The 14,889-nt window shown below is 35.7% G+C and overlaps 1 protein-coding gene across 1 annotated transcript; it reads left to right on the top strand.

Moving 5' to 3' along the window:
- The first annotated feature begins 12,671 nt into the window (after positions 1-12,671).
- Positions 12,672-14,293, top strand: LOC139855001 (uncharacterized). The gene is made up of 4 exons (XM_071844264.1): positions 12,672-13,260; positions 13,315-13,554; positions 13,671-13,835; positions 14,046-14,293. Exons 1-4 carry the CDS (start codon positions 12,672-12,674, stop codon positions 14,291-14,293), a joined length of 1,242 nt encoding a protein of 413 aa, XP_071700365.1.
- Positions 14,294-14,889: the final 596 nt, after the last annotated feature.

The following is a 14,889-nucleotide window of genomic DNA, read 5'->3' on the forward strand; positions in this document are numbered from 1 at the left end:
AATCGGCCATACAAGACAACTTTCCTGATGAATATCTATTGAAGATAGATTATAATGAAATCCCATGGTTTGCAGACTATGCAAACTATTTAGTATGTGGATTCCTTGAAAAAGGATTATCGTACCAAAAACGAAAGAAATTCTTCAGTGATATAAAACACTATTTCTGGGAAGATCCACATCTGTTTAAAAGTTTTCCCGATGGAATAATATGCCGATGTGTATTCGGAGATGAAGCCAGTAAAATATTAAACCATTGTCACACAGGACCAACAGGAGGGCATTATGGGCCTCAACTAACAGCAAGAAAAGTTTAGATTGCTGGATTCTATTGGCCTACAATTTACAAAGACTCACACCTTCTTTGCAAATCCTGTGATGCTTGTCAAAGGGCCGAAAAAATAAGTCAACGTGATCAAATGCCACAAAATGTCATACAAGTATGTGAAGTATTTGACATTTGGGGTATTGACTTTATGGGTCCATTTCCAAAATCTCATAATAATCTATATATTCTCGTAGCCATTGATTATGTATCTAAATGGGCGGAAGCACAAGCTCTCCCAACTAACGATGCACGAGTTGTAGTCAACTTTTTAAAACGTCTTTTTGCAAGGTTTGGAACACCGAAAGCTTTAATAAGTGATCGGGGTACTCATTTCTATAATAATCAACTTGAGAAAGTTCTTAAAAGATATGGAGTAACTCATAAAATCTCCACCGCATATCATCCACAAACAAGTGGACAAGTTGAAAATACCAACCGAGCTTTAAAACGTATTCTAGAGAAAACCGTAGGTTCAAATCCGAAGGAATGGTCCATTAAATTGGAGGATGCACTCTGGGCTTTTAGAACAGCCTACAAAACTCCAATTGGAACCACACCTTTTAGACTTGTTTATGGAAAAGCATGTCATCTTCCAGTAGAAATTGAACACAAAGCATTTTGGGCTTTGAAGACATGTAATCTTGATTTACATGAAGCCGGACGTCTACGATTAAGTCAACTAAGCGAATTAGAAGAATTAAGACATGAAGCATACGAAAATTCGTTAATCTATAAAGAAAGAACGAAGAAATGGCATGATAAAAGAATCAGAAGTTCAAAAGAATTTAAAGAAGGAGACAGAGTTCTTCTTTTCAATTCACGATTCAAGCTATTTCCTGGAAAATTGAAATCAAGATGGTCTGGACCATTCATAGTCAAAAGAGTTTTCCCATACGGAACGATAGAATTAATAAATTCAAATGGGATTGAATTTAAAGTTAATGGTCACAGAGTTAAACATTACATACATGGTCCGATGGAAGTTGACAATGAAGTTAATCATAATTTCACCACCCAAGAAAACCTTCAAAATGAAAACATAAATATGTTATCAACAACATATGAAAAATCAAAATTGGAATATAGGGAGGATTCAAATTTGAGTGATGAAGAAGAATTCCTATACAAACCTCCCATTCCAAGAAACGAAGAAAAATGTGAACAAGAAATTAAAATAGAAATGAAAGAACCAAGGAAAGAACACCCGAAAAAGGTTTACAAACCAACTCGACTTACTAAAGCAGGAGACCCGGGTGAATTTATCATTTCTTGCTTACTTAATGATGGTGCTGTATATAATGGACTCGCAGATTTAGGAGCAAGTGCAAATATTATGCCTCTTTCCTTATACAAAAGATTAGGCATGGGTAAATTAAAACCAACCAAAATAGGTGTTCAATCATTTGACCAAACTATTAAACACCCGGTTGGAATAACAAATAATTTACTTGTTAACGTGGGAAGTTTGACCTTTGTTGCAAACTTCATAGTGATTAATATGGAGGAAAACTTTGATATTCCTCTAATTCTAGGTCGCCCATTTTTAGCAACCACCGAGGCATTCATTGATGTAAGAGAAGGTAGAATGACACTTAGGGATGGTGATACATCGATCACCTTTGTGAACCGAAAGTTTAGATCTCCACAAACCAAAACTGTTAGACCAATAAAAACGCATAAGTGTGGGGAAGATGAAGAAACACTTAATGATGATCCAATCACAAAGAATGCCGTTGATGATACGAAATTAGATGAACCCATTTTTAACAGTTCAACGAAGAAACTTTATAAACGGATTCACGATGCTAAGATTAAAGGAAACTTTAAGTTATATAACCGATTAATATCCAATTTATCGTCAAAAGAAAAGGCAATGTTAGTTGAATTTGTGAAAGTTACGGAGGAAATCAACAAATGGATTAAAGTAAAAGTCAAAGATATACAAGTTGTTGAAGATTCAATTGAAAATAATGTTAATCACAATTTCAACTAAGTATAGGGGGGTTTATGTATTTCTGTTAGAGTTAGATTGTCTGTTTTCGTGTAGTTCTCGAAAATGGAACCCGAAAATTAGTGTTCTTGAGCAATTTTATACCCAATTCGATTTTGATGCTTTTTAGTGTAATTATGCTTAAATTGTTTATGTATTATGCTTGTATAACCTAGATTGATGCTATTTAACATGATTAGAAGCCTTAAACTTCAAATTTTGAATAATCTAGGGTTTGTGTTCTTGAGCAAATTTGGGGCTTTTTGATATAAACAGGTTATGGCCGATTTTTGTCATGAATTGTTGCTAAATTAAGTAGTGTAACATGTTTAGGTAGTTAAATGATCCAAACTTTGAGCCTAAACATGATTTTGAGAATTAAAGTGGACTTTTTCAAGTCTAAAATTCATGAACTTGATTTTTGAAAGATAATGTCATTTGAAACTTGTTTAATTGCTAGTAATGATTATTTTGACATGTTATTTGAGTTAAATGCTTATGAACTTGGCGAACATTTTCGTATATGCTTATTTGAAAAAGTGTAGATTTGATAAAAATATGAAAATGAGCTTAAGTTTGATATAAATTGATCATGTCATTGTAATTATTTTGATTGATGATTTTGCTGACACTAATGCATATTTGGATGCACAAAAATTGTGTTTGATGTGTTTTGCAGACTGAAAGGGGTGAATCTTCATCCCAAGCTCGCAATGCTCCTGCTGAGAATGCGGAACAACAGGAGGTGGATAACTACTACAAACAAGATATACCTCATCCAGTCATGACATTTTCTGATATGCACTTGGAAGATTTGCACCCGAACCTGAGATTTGACAGACTTTGGATAGATTATCCAAAATACCAAAGGGGTTTGCATACTCTTCATTCTAAAGTTGTTGAGGTACCTAGAGTCATAGAATGGGGACCATTAGAAGCTGTAGAATTGGCCGGGCCAATTAGGGAATTACTTGCACAGAGGTATGGTAATTCTACTTTTAACGACTGGGTACGTTTATTCACCATGCGTAGACCTGTATATAAAGTATGGTGTGAAGAATTGTTGTGTAGTATAGAATTAAATGATCGGGTAGCTAGTTTAACCGATCGATCTTTTATTAGATTTTTGTTAGGAGGTTCGATGCGCCACATGTCTTTACTAGACATGGCTCAGGCTTTACGTATATATACGCCTGAGGAGTTAGCATCTGCCGATTGTAGAGGGTTGATACTAAATGGTAGAAAGATAGATGAAAATTTTGATACACATGGTGTATGGAGTCAAATGACAAGCCATCACCGATTCAAAGGGGGAAATTACTCTTATTTGGATATAGATAGAGCTGAATTAAGAGTAATTCATAGGTTTTTAGCTAATTCGATTACACAAAGAGGTAAGAACAAGGAAAAGGTAAATGAACAGGATTTGTTTTACCACATGTGTATTCGAGACCCACAAAGCGCTGTAAGTATACCTTATTGTGTGGGTTATTATTTATCAGCTATGGTTAGGGGGATGAGACCGCATAGCATAATAGGAGGTGGTATATTTATTACTTTGATTGCTGAATATCTCGGTGTGGATATAAGTCGGGGGATTATTAGTCGAAGAACCAGAACCCTGCGATACAATAGGTTTAAATGTATACCATGGTGCGAAAGTTTTGAAGAGGCGAAATAACGCCGCAGTACAATACCATGGTAGACATCCACAGGTTGAGAGAAACCAACAGCAAGGTAATGTAGGAGGGGGAAATGAAATGCAAGAAATGCAAAGGTTTATAGCTTCACAGGAGTACAAAAATGCTAGACATAGAGCATTTGAAGATTGGCAAGTTCATCAAAACCAAATCATAGCTTATTGCCAACATATAGGTAGAAACTATATTCCTACTCCAAAGCCCATATTCCCTCCCTGGTCTATAGAGATTCAACCACCGTATCCTACGTATAACCCAGCCGAAGCATTTTATAGCACCTATGGTTATGCATGGAACCCCTACTGGTATCAGTATCATCCCTAGTCTACTTAGTTTTATTTATTTTGTAATTTGTAATGTTGATACGTTTAATACTTATTTAATATTGTAATAGTTTTTATAATTTTCTAACTTTTATTCTTAGATTTTAATAATTTTTGAATGTGGGGTAATATACCAAACTTCAAAAATATGTATATATGTTTGCAGTTTATCTTATGTACACAACAGGGTAAAACAACGCATTTTCAAAGACTGGCATTAAGTTCAGCAAAAGCAACTAATTTTGACGACAAGATGCAAAATATATGTGAAATAACAACAAGACGGAATGAACAAATGATATGCACCATTTATCATTCAGCAAGCAAACACAAATATGTTTAGAAACTTTGGTATGAACTCAAAATCATGTTTATACATATTTATGAACTTAAAATCATGTTTATACATATTTATGAACTCAAAATCATGTTTATACATATTTATGAACGATAAAACTAGGTGTTAACACCGAAATTATTGTTACCTCAGAAAGGACATAAATTGAGAAACAAACCAAAATGTTAAAATTCATTTAAAATGGAATAGAGGACAATAAAAAGGAAAATAAAAGCCAAGTGTGGGAAAAATTACCAAGTTATCTTAAACATATGTCACATATTTTTGTAACAAATAACTGAAAATACTTTTGCTTTGGACTAAACTAAACTATTTTACCCGATGAAAGAAAAGAAGAGATGGATCTACACGATGAATCAATTCTATCATTAAAAGGAAGTAAAGTCTTCCGAAAAAGAAACGCGCTTCTTGATTTAGGTCATGAAGTTGTCGTCCAGACCAGCTGTAGGTTGACGAAAAACCTAGAAAAGTCATCACTAAAATCAGCAGGAAATCCACGGACCTCAGCATCAAACAGGGTCGCCAAGTGGTCAGACTTATCCTAACCATGAGAGGATCTGTCTTGTAAAATGGGGAGGGCACCGTGCAAATTAGCTGGATAAGACTAATGAATCAGATCCCCAGAAAGGATAATCTCCTTAAAGATTAAAAATCAGCTTTTAAGCCTGATATTACTCAATCCTAGAGATTGACCTTAAGGATTGAGAATTCAAACTCATGGAATTCAATGATATCTAAACTCGAGCTTGAACGAGAAAATATTTTGATCAAATTATAAACCGATTTGTTTTCTGAAAACCCATTTTCAATGCGTTCATTACCATTGAACGTAAAATCCTAGGAATTCACCGGGAATTCATTAGGTCATCTGAACCAAATCGGGTGTCAACCGTAAGAACGGTGGTTGCATAGCATGGTCAAAGACAGGACCTTGTGCCAGACCGACAAATTATAAGGGTGAGCTTTACTATTGCTCCTACAAAGGATAGTAATTGCATCTGACACATTATAGACCATAATTAAAAGCATGTCAGGGGACATTGCCTTAACAGTTGCTTGTTCAACGCTTTCCTTTACAACCGGACGGTAGTTTACCGAAAGGTAATATACGGGACAAGTAAACTGGACGTGTTGCTTTCCTAATACAAGGTTAGCAAGTGGGTGACACAAAACCGCAAGTTTTGAGCTAAAATTTTCAAATCTGAAACCCACCAAGCCCACAAAAATATTTTGCAAACACCGGTGAAGGGTTATTTCTGAAAACTTATCTAGGGTAAAAACTAGATTTAATTTTCAAAAGATCAAATGTTTTCATAAAGATCCAATTTCCTTAATGGATCTAAATTTTATAGTCATGTGGGACTGTAAACCACATCGTTACTACCATTGTTTATACCGCCGTATAGAAATCACTGATGTACAAAGTGTGAAGAATAAAGAAGTGATTCTGGTATTTCAAGACGATATTGCTTGAGGACAAGCAACGCTCAAGTGTGGGAATATTTGATAATGCTAAAAACGAACATATATTTCATAGCATTATTCCTCAAGAAAGACAAGCTTTTAGTTGCAATTGTTCTATTTACAAGTGATATTCGTTTAAATAATAAAAGGTGAAGATAAAAGACAGATTCGACGAATTGAAGACGCAAACGACCAAAAAGCTCAAAAGTACAAAAGACAATCAAAGAGGTTCCAATTATTGATAAGAAACGTCTTGAAATTACAAGAGTACAAGATTCAAAACGCAAAGTACAAGATATTAAATTGTACGCAAGGACGTTCGAAAATCCGGAACCCGGACCAGAGTCAACTCTCAACGCTCGACGCAACGGACTAAAAATTACAAGTTAACTATGTATATAAATATAATATAATATATAATTAATTATATTAATTATATATATATATTATATTTATAAAATAAATCGTCGGCAAACAAAGAGCCAAATGTGGGTGAGCTGTAAAAACAAACTCCGCGACTCGCGGAGTTTGAAGAAGGAATGGGCCGCGAGTCGCGGAGCCCCAAAAACTGAAACTCCCTATAAAAGCAAACGAATTCTGATCGCAAAAACATATAATATATATCCATCCATCTATCTATATACGTAATATTTATATTTATAATTTATATTTTAATTTTAATTTTAATTTTAATTTTAATTTTAATCCTAATAATAAGGGTATGTTAGCGAATGTTGTAAGGGTGTAAGTCGAAATTTTGTCCGTGTAACGCTACGCTATTTTTAATCATTGTAAGTTATGTTCAACCTTTTTAATTTAATGTATCGTAGCTAAGTTATTATTATGCTTATTTAATACCGAAGTAATCATGATGTTGGGCTAATTACTAAAATTGGGCAATTGGGCTTTGTACCATAATTGGGGTTTGGATAAAAGAACGACACTTATGGAAATTAGACTATGGGCTATTAATGGGTTTTATATTAACTAAACAATACCTTGTTAATTTAATATACAAACTTATAATTTGACGTATTTATATATAACCACATACGCTTGACTGGGTACGGTGGGCGGGATATCTATAAATACCAATAATTATTCATTTTACCGGATACGGAACTGGATTAATAGTTAATAGACTTGTTGAAACAGGGGTGAATTACATTCAAGGGTAATTGGTGTAATTGTTAACAAAGTAGTAAAACCTTGGTTTACACGCAGTCGATAACCTGGTGTATTCATTAAACAAAGTATTAAAACCTTGTTACAATTCGAATCCCCAATTAGTTGGAATATTTGACTTCGGGAATAAGAATAATTTGACGAAGGCTTTCGCTCTTTATATTTATGACTGATGGACTATTATGGACAAAATCCGTATGGACATATTAAATAATCCAGGACAAAGGACAATTAACCCATGGGCATAAAACTAAAATCAACACGTCAAACATCATGATTACGGAAGTTTAAATAAGCATAATTCTTTTATTTCATATTTTATTTCCTTTATTTTATATTTAATTGCACTTCTAATTATCGCATTTTATTTATTGTTATTGTATTTAATTGCACTTTAATTTTCGTACTTTTTAATTATCGCAAGTTTATTTTATCGCACTTTTATTATTCGCAATTTCATTATCGTTATTTACTTTACGCTTTAAATTAAGTCTTGTATTTATTTATTATTTTACATTTGGTTTTACCTGCGACTAAAGTTTTAAAATCGACAAACCAGTCATTAAACGGTAAAAACCCCCCTTTATAATAATAATATTACTTATATATATATTTGTATTTTTATAAAAGTAAATTAATATAGCGTTAAGCTTTGTTTAAAGATTTTCCCTGTGGAACGAACCGGACTTACTAAAAACTACACTACTGTACGATTAGGTACACTGCCTATAAGTGTTGTAGCAAGGTTTAAGTATATCCATTCTCTAAATAAATAAATATCTTGTGTAAAATTGTATCGTATTTAATAGTATTTCCTGCTAAAATTTAATAGTATTTTATACCCCTTAGCTTTAACTATCACTGGTCAACCACACAATAAAATAATACTAAACATATAATTAAAATAAAGGCATAAATAACCATACAATTATGCCTAAGAACAAAAAGATCATCTTACTTCTAAGCCTGATCTAAGGATGTTACAGCTATGAACCCTAGAAAGCAATTGCAAATATTCTTCAACACAAATGATCCGTTTCGGAAAAATAAAATATAAATTGGGAACAAATTATTTATAGTTGGAGTGATAAATAGTGAAAGGGTATGATTGTGGCAAGTGTATGAACCAGATTAATTGGGTAAACAATTTGAATTTCGAAAATAAATCAAAATAGTTTTGGGGGTAAATTCATAAATGGAAGTATGACGTCAGTACATAGAAACAGACGGCTACAGCAGTTTTATGTCTTCTAGGAAAAAAGCATCTTTTATTTTTTAGTTTAATGACTTTATTTTTTGCAAAAATAAAGACATTAAACTGGAGGGACTTAATGGTGTATTCTAGGGGATACACACATAAAAACATCATTTTTATACAGCAGAATGAATCAAAAAGCATAAAAGATGGCAATACTTGGCAGATTTTAGCATTTGCCGCTCATCGTTCAGCAGGCCGCCCAGCGTCATGCGTAAGCCCTGCAGGCTGCTTCAATGCTTAAGCCCTTTTACCAGGCGCGTGAGCGGCACGCAGCCATGTCAGCACACGCCATCGACCTTTCAGAAACTTTGCATAACAGAATTAATCAGCGATTGACACGTGTATCCCGAGAATTTCGGACATGCTACGCCTATAAATAGACCCCCTGGGTCACCACATTTCACATCTGAACTTCAGTCAGAGAGAAGTACACTTTTTCTCTCACAAAGTTCTTTCTCACTCAAAAACATTAACCGCTTAGCAGCAAAACGTTAGACGGATCAATTACAGATTGATCCACAGATTGATTGAGGCTACCCCATGGATCTCTCATCCGTGTTCCGGGTCTGCAGGGATTATTTCTCGAGGGCAAACATCAATCAACATACTCGCTCCACGCTAGGCGGATATTGTTTTGTTCTGGTACCTTACACCCGCTATACGGAAAATCGTATCAACATAATTAAAATAATTAATTATATTTAATAAAAATATTAACATGTTAATTGTATAAAATATGAAACATATGTACAACCTTATGATAAAATACCCCAATGACCATATGTACGATATTTGAATCATTATGTACAACTTTATGTGAAAACACATTCATGACCATATGCACAATATTTGAAGCATTATATACAACCTTATAATAAAACATACATATGACCATGTACAAATTTAAAAAAAAATTTGCACAATCTTTTACAAAACACCACATGAACCCATGTACAAACTTTAAAGCATATTATACAACCTTTATATAATAATTGTATTTAAAAAAAAATTTAAAAAAAATAAAGAGACATTTGTTATTACTAATAATTATTATTAAAAATATAAATAATCAATTTAAGAGCAAACTTTGTTATTATTATTATTCAAATATGAGTTCTTGTTATGGGATTAGTTACGTTACATATGTATATAAAATACATGTCTCAATATGTAACAGACTGAAACTGGGTTTATAAGTAAGATTACTTAATTGCCCTTAGGTTTATATTTATGTTTAAAATATGCGTTTATTTTAATAATATGTTTATTATTAATTGATTATGTAGTTAAGACTAGTTTGTGAAAAGGGTCACAGGTTTGTTTGTTTAATTTGGACTCCGTTAGGGCCTCCTAACGAGGTACGAAAGATATTAGATAACTGGTAAATACCCGTGTGTTGTAGGGTATGGGTTTTAATAACCCATTTGGTGTGTAATCAGCTCCTTTTCTTCCCATTTCTAGATAATTCTCAAAACTAAGAACGTACCTAAACTCTACACCTTCACAAACTCTAATTTATCTAAGTTAGAATTGAGTCAAGAGGCTTTAGGAACTGAATCATATCATCCTTGTGATCATTTATCCAGGTTTGATTGATTGAATTCGTGCTTTAATTCTTAAAAATTGGGTTTGGGTTGTAAAATGGGTTTTTGATGAATATGAGCTTGAATCTTCATTTTTTGTGTTTGTTATGCTTAATTGATGTTAGAAATAGTTGTTATATAGTTTATATGATGTTTTCAAGTAGTTTCGGTGTTAGAACTTGCAAAAATCGAGTTTTTGGGTCAAAAACGCGAAAAACTGCGTGCTGGAGCTGTTCTTCAGCTCCCACACGAGTGACAGGTCACTCACACGAGTGACCACACTTTTGAGGGTCGACCACACATTTGAGGACTCACTCGCACGAGTGAGGCCTCAGCCACGCGTGTGAGCACCGGTCAGATTTATGGAAACTTGTTTTGGTCATAACTTTCAAATCGTAACTCCGTTTTTGATGAATCAAGTATCGTTAGAATCGTAATGAAAAATCCTTTCCAATGGTAATCTCTTTAGAAGCTAGATCAAAATGTATTTAGGTCATAAATAGAGGTATTAGCGTGTGTGTCTAGTGTGCATGCGTTAATTTGTTATTATGGGTTGAATTCTTGATATAGGCTTATGAATGAATCAATATATGATGAATATTGGTTGGAAAATATCATTACATGTTGATATTGATATTCCTTATCACTCGCACAAGTGAGCCTTCACTCGCACGAGTGAGCTTTCACTCGTACGGTTGAGGCGGTCAACCGCATGATGAACCGCACGAGTGAGTAGTTACTTGAACTATTGTATTTGCTAGTTGGATCGTACAGTTGAGATGTGACTCGTACGAGTCATATGTTACTCGTGTGGTTAACCGTACAGATCTACTGTTGTCTAATTGGATATTTGGTCAGGGACTAAACGTACGAGTGAGGTGTCAACCGCACGGTTGAGGTTTCTCAGACGTGCGGATGAGTGTCACTCGTACTGTTGATAGGTCAGGTTGATTAAGTGTTCAAGTGTTTATATATTGATATTATTGTCTTGTTGTTGGGATGATAGCAAGACATGATTACTGATTTGATTATGTCTATTCTCAGGTGGAAAAGAGAAAGAGAAGACTCAGAAAGATTAGACCTCTGAGAATCTTCAATTGCTGGTAATTGGTGAGAGGGTCTATCTTCGGATAGAGTTTAAGTAGCAAATCATGCTACTGTGGATTACTCTGATTACCTTATGTAGCGTAGTGATTGCCATGCTAGGTGGATAGTTGCATGCTATGTGATCTATATATGTTGTATATGTGGACTGTGTTTGACACCAGCCATTCCTAGGGCGGTTGGGGACTTTCAACCATTCCTAGGGCAGTTGAAGTCCATGTGAGGTCAACCATTCCAAGGGAGGTTGAGTCCAAGTCCTACAGTCTGTTAGTATAGCATAGAAGAACGCATGTGTTGCATTTGGATAGTTATGCAGAGACTGGTAGGAAGGACTATCGGTAGATCCTAGTCCGATCAGCTAGGCCGTGTGCCCGTACAAGCAGCCGATCCTCATATTGTCTTTATTTGTATGCTTGATGGTTGTAATCATGTTAGTTGACTGTTGTATGATGGATTACTTAAGCTTAATCTGTAGATAGATTCCATTCACTTAGCAGTGTGCTAATCCCCCACATTCATCCCCCTGCAGGTTTAGCTACTGCTACTGGGATCGGAACATGATGTAGAAGACATGTTTGACTTGAAACTCTGATGTAGACTTTTGTAACAGTGTTTGTAATAATGTAACACCGTTTGTTAAAGTAAACTTAATTAAGTGGTTTTGTACTAATGTAATTAAGGTTGTGATTTTACTAACTAAGACTTCCGCTATGTTTTAAAAAAAAAATGGCCGGTGTTACAAGTTGGTATCAGAGCATAAGTTTGACGACAAGTACATGCGTGTATCGTGTTCTCAAACCTTGAGTAGAGTCAAACATGTTAGTGGGTGGGGCTAAGTGAATGCAGGGATACGTGTACGTTAGTTGTGTTGAGCTAACCCGTTATCCACTAAGCTTTTGTGTGAGTTGTTTTGTAGCACATGTATGGCTAACAGAGATGCAAACGCTACCGGCCCGATAAGCCCCGGAACATACAGAGCACCAGACGAGGGTGTTGAGTCCGATGATGATGATCAACAGAGTTATATACATGAGTTAGAAAGTAAACTAAAAGAAGCTCAGGATAAAATTATTGAGCTTGAGTTGGTAAATCATGCGGGAAATGATGATACACCACCTGGATTTCGACAGCACAATCTCAAACCGTACCCAACATGAACCAGACACAATTCCAATACCCAATGCATAATCAACCACCTCAACAGTACTACATGCCACCACAAAATACTTTCCCTTTTCAAAATCCAATGTTAATGAACCCGTACCAAACACAGATGTTCCGATAACCCTTTGTTCAACCCCATAAGAAATGTACTTATAAACAGTTCCTAGTTTGCAAACCCCCAGAATATTCGGGAAGTTCTGACCCAACAGAAACTATGAATTGGTTAATGGAGGTTGAAAGGGCTTTGGAAGCCTGTCAATGTGAACCGGAGTTGCGGGTTATGTATGCTTGTAGATTGCTAAAGGGTAGAGCTATGGTTTGGTGGAATGCATTGACATCAAGTATTCCAAAGGAGAATGTTAAGCAGATTACTTGGGAACAATTTCAATGGAAGGTTAGTGAACAGTATTGTTCTTCGTTCGATCTTAACCGATTGAAGACTGAGTTTTTAGAAATGAGAATGACGCCTCATATGTCCATTGATGAAGTGATTGGTCAGTTTATGGATAAGTTGAAATTTGTATCTCAGTGGGTACCAGATGAAACATCAAGGATTCAACATTTTGTTAATGTGATCTTTCCAGAATACAGAATGTCAGTAAGGATGACGACTAGTTTGTCTCAGGCCTTTGTTATAGCCAGAATGGTGGAAAGTGATTTGAAAGCGGCACGAGGAATGATGACAGGGAGTGTGATGACTCCGAGTGGTCAAACGGGTGGTCAATCCAGTGGTAAGTCAAAGAAATCAGTTGGGTTTAGACAGAAAAGTAAGAGTCGACAGAGTGGTTCAGGGTCTGGATCAGGTAGAGGGAATTGGTGCCACACTTGTAAGTCTACTCACAGTGGTTAATGCTCAGAGGCTACCAGAAGGTGTTTGGGATGTGGTGCAGTAGGACATGAGTCCCAAAGGTGTTCGTTTCCAGGAAATATGTGTTGGAGTTGTCATCAACCAGGGCATCGTGCTATAAGTTTTCCGTCTAAGAGCGTGAGTTTCAGGGTAGGTCAGGTGCGCGTTCAGCATCAGTTGGAGGGTCTACTGCCTCGAGTGGGCAGAAGAGGAAGAACCCTCCCACAGCAGAGGCCAGAGATTTTCAGATGTCAGTTGAGAAGGCTACTGAAACTGACGATGTGATCACCGGTATGTTTTTAATCAACTCAATACCTGCTCGTGTATTGTTTGATTGTGGTGCGAATAAGTCTTTTATGTCATTAGACTTTTGTGCTGAATTGAATTTACCTGCTACTGTGCTGCCTGAACCGGTTAGAGTAGAGGTAGGTGATGGAAAGATCACACCCATCACAACGTTTGTGACTGGGGTTAGTATTGATATTGAAGGAAAGTCATTTCCTATGACTTATTTAGTGTTACCCATTCCTAGTTTTGATGTAGTATTAGGAATGGATTGGCTGAGCCCACTTAGAGCTAGTATTAAGTGCGATAGGAAAATGATTTCCTTTCGTTTAGCTGATGGAACCCGTGTTATAGCCCGAGGGGAACGGGGTGGGTATAATTTTTCGTTGATATCAATGATGAAAGCCAAGAAATCCTTATCCAAAGGGTGTGAATCATTCCTAGCTTATGTAGTAGATAGTAAGAAAGAAAAGAAAGCGATAGCCGATATTCTGGTAGTTTCAGAGTTTCCGGAAGTGTTTCCAGACGAGTTACCAGGGTTACCGCCAATAAGAGAAGTAGAGTATAAGATTGAATTGGTTCCTGGAGCCACTCCAGTTGCCAAAGCCCCGTATCGTTTAGCGCCTTTAGAAATTCGTGAAATGATGTCACAAATTCAGGAGCTATTGGATTGTGGGTTTATTAGACCGAGTTCTTCTCCTTAGGGTGCACCGGTATTATTTGTTAAGAAGAAAGATGGTACCATGCGTATGTGTATAGATTATCGGGAGTTGAATAAAAGAACAGTAAAGAATAAGTACCCGCTGCCTAGAATAGATGATTTATTCGATCTGTTGCAGGGTGCTTCATACTTCTCAAAGATAGATTTACGATCTGGGTATCATCAGGTTAGAGTTGCAGAATCTGACATCCCAAAGACAACGTTTAGAACTAGGTATGGTCATTATGAGTTCTTGGTAATGCCATTTGGGTTAACCAACGCACCAGAAGTCTTCATGGATCTGATGCATAGGGTGTGTCATCCGTTTCTAGATAAATTCGTGATTGTGTTTATAGACGACATATTAGTGTATTCAAAGACAGAGGCAGAGCACGTTAAACATTTAAGACAGGTGTTGAATGTGTTGAAGCAGGAACAGTTATTTGCAAAATTTTCTAAGTGTGAATTCTGGTTGAGAGAAGTGCAGTTTTTGGGTCATGTAATTTGTGCCGAGGGTATAAATGTTGATCCATCAAAGATTGATGCGGTTATGAATTGGAAATCGCCAAGCAATCCGACAGAAATTAAGAGTTTTCTAGG

Source organism: Rutidosis leptorrhynchoides, chromosome 6, assembly GCF_046630445.1.
Source record: "Rutidosis leptorrhynchoides isolate AG116_Rl617_1_P2 chromosome 6, CSIRO_AGI_Rlap_v1, whole genome shotgun sequence".
NCBI lineage: Eukaryota > Viridiplantae > Streptophyta > Magnoliopsida > Asterales > Asteraceae > Rutidosis > Rutidosis leptorrhynchoides.

Excerpts from the sequence above, each read along its gene's own strand:
- LOC139855001 (XM_071844264.1), top strand. The coding sequence starts at position 12,672 with ATGAATTGGTTAATGGAGGTTGAAAGGGCTTTGGAAGCCTGTCAATGT. Across the intron at positions 13,261-13,314 it reads TGGTTCAGGGTCTGGATCAG|AGGCTACCAGAAGGTGTTTG; the intron begins GTAGAGGGAATT and ends GTTAATGCTCAG. Across the intron at positions 13,836-14,045 it reads TTTAGTGTTACCCATTCCTA|ATAGTAAGAAAGAAAAGAAA; the intron begins GTTTTGATGTAG and ends CTTATGTAGTAG.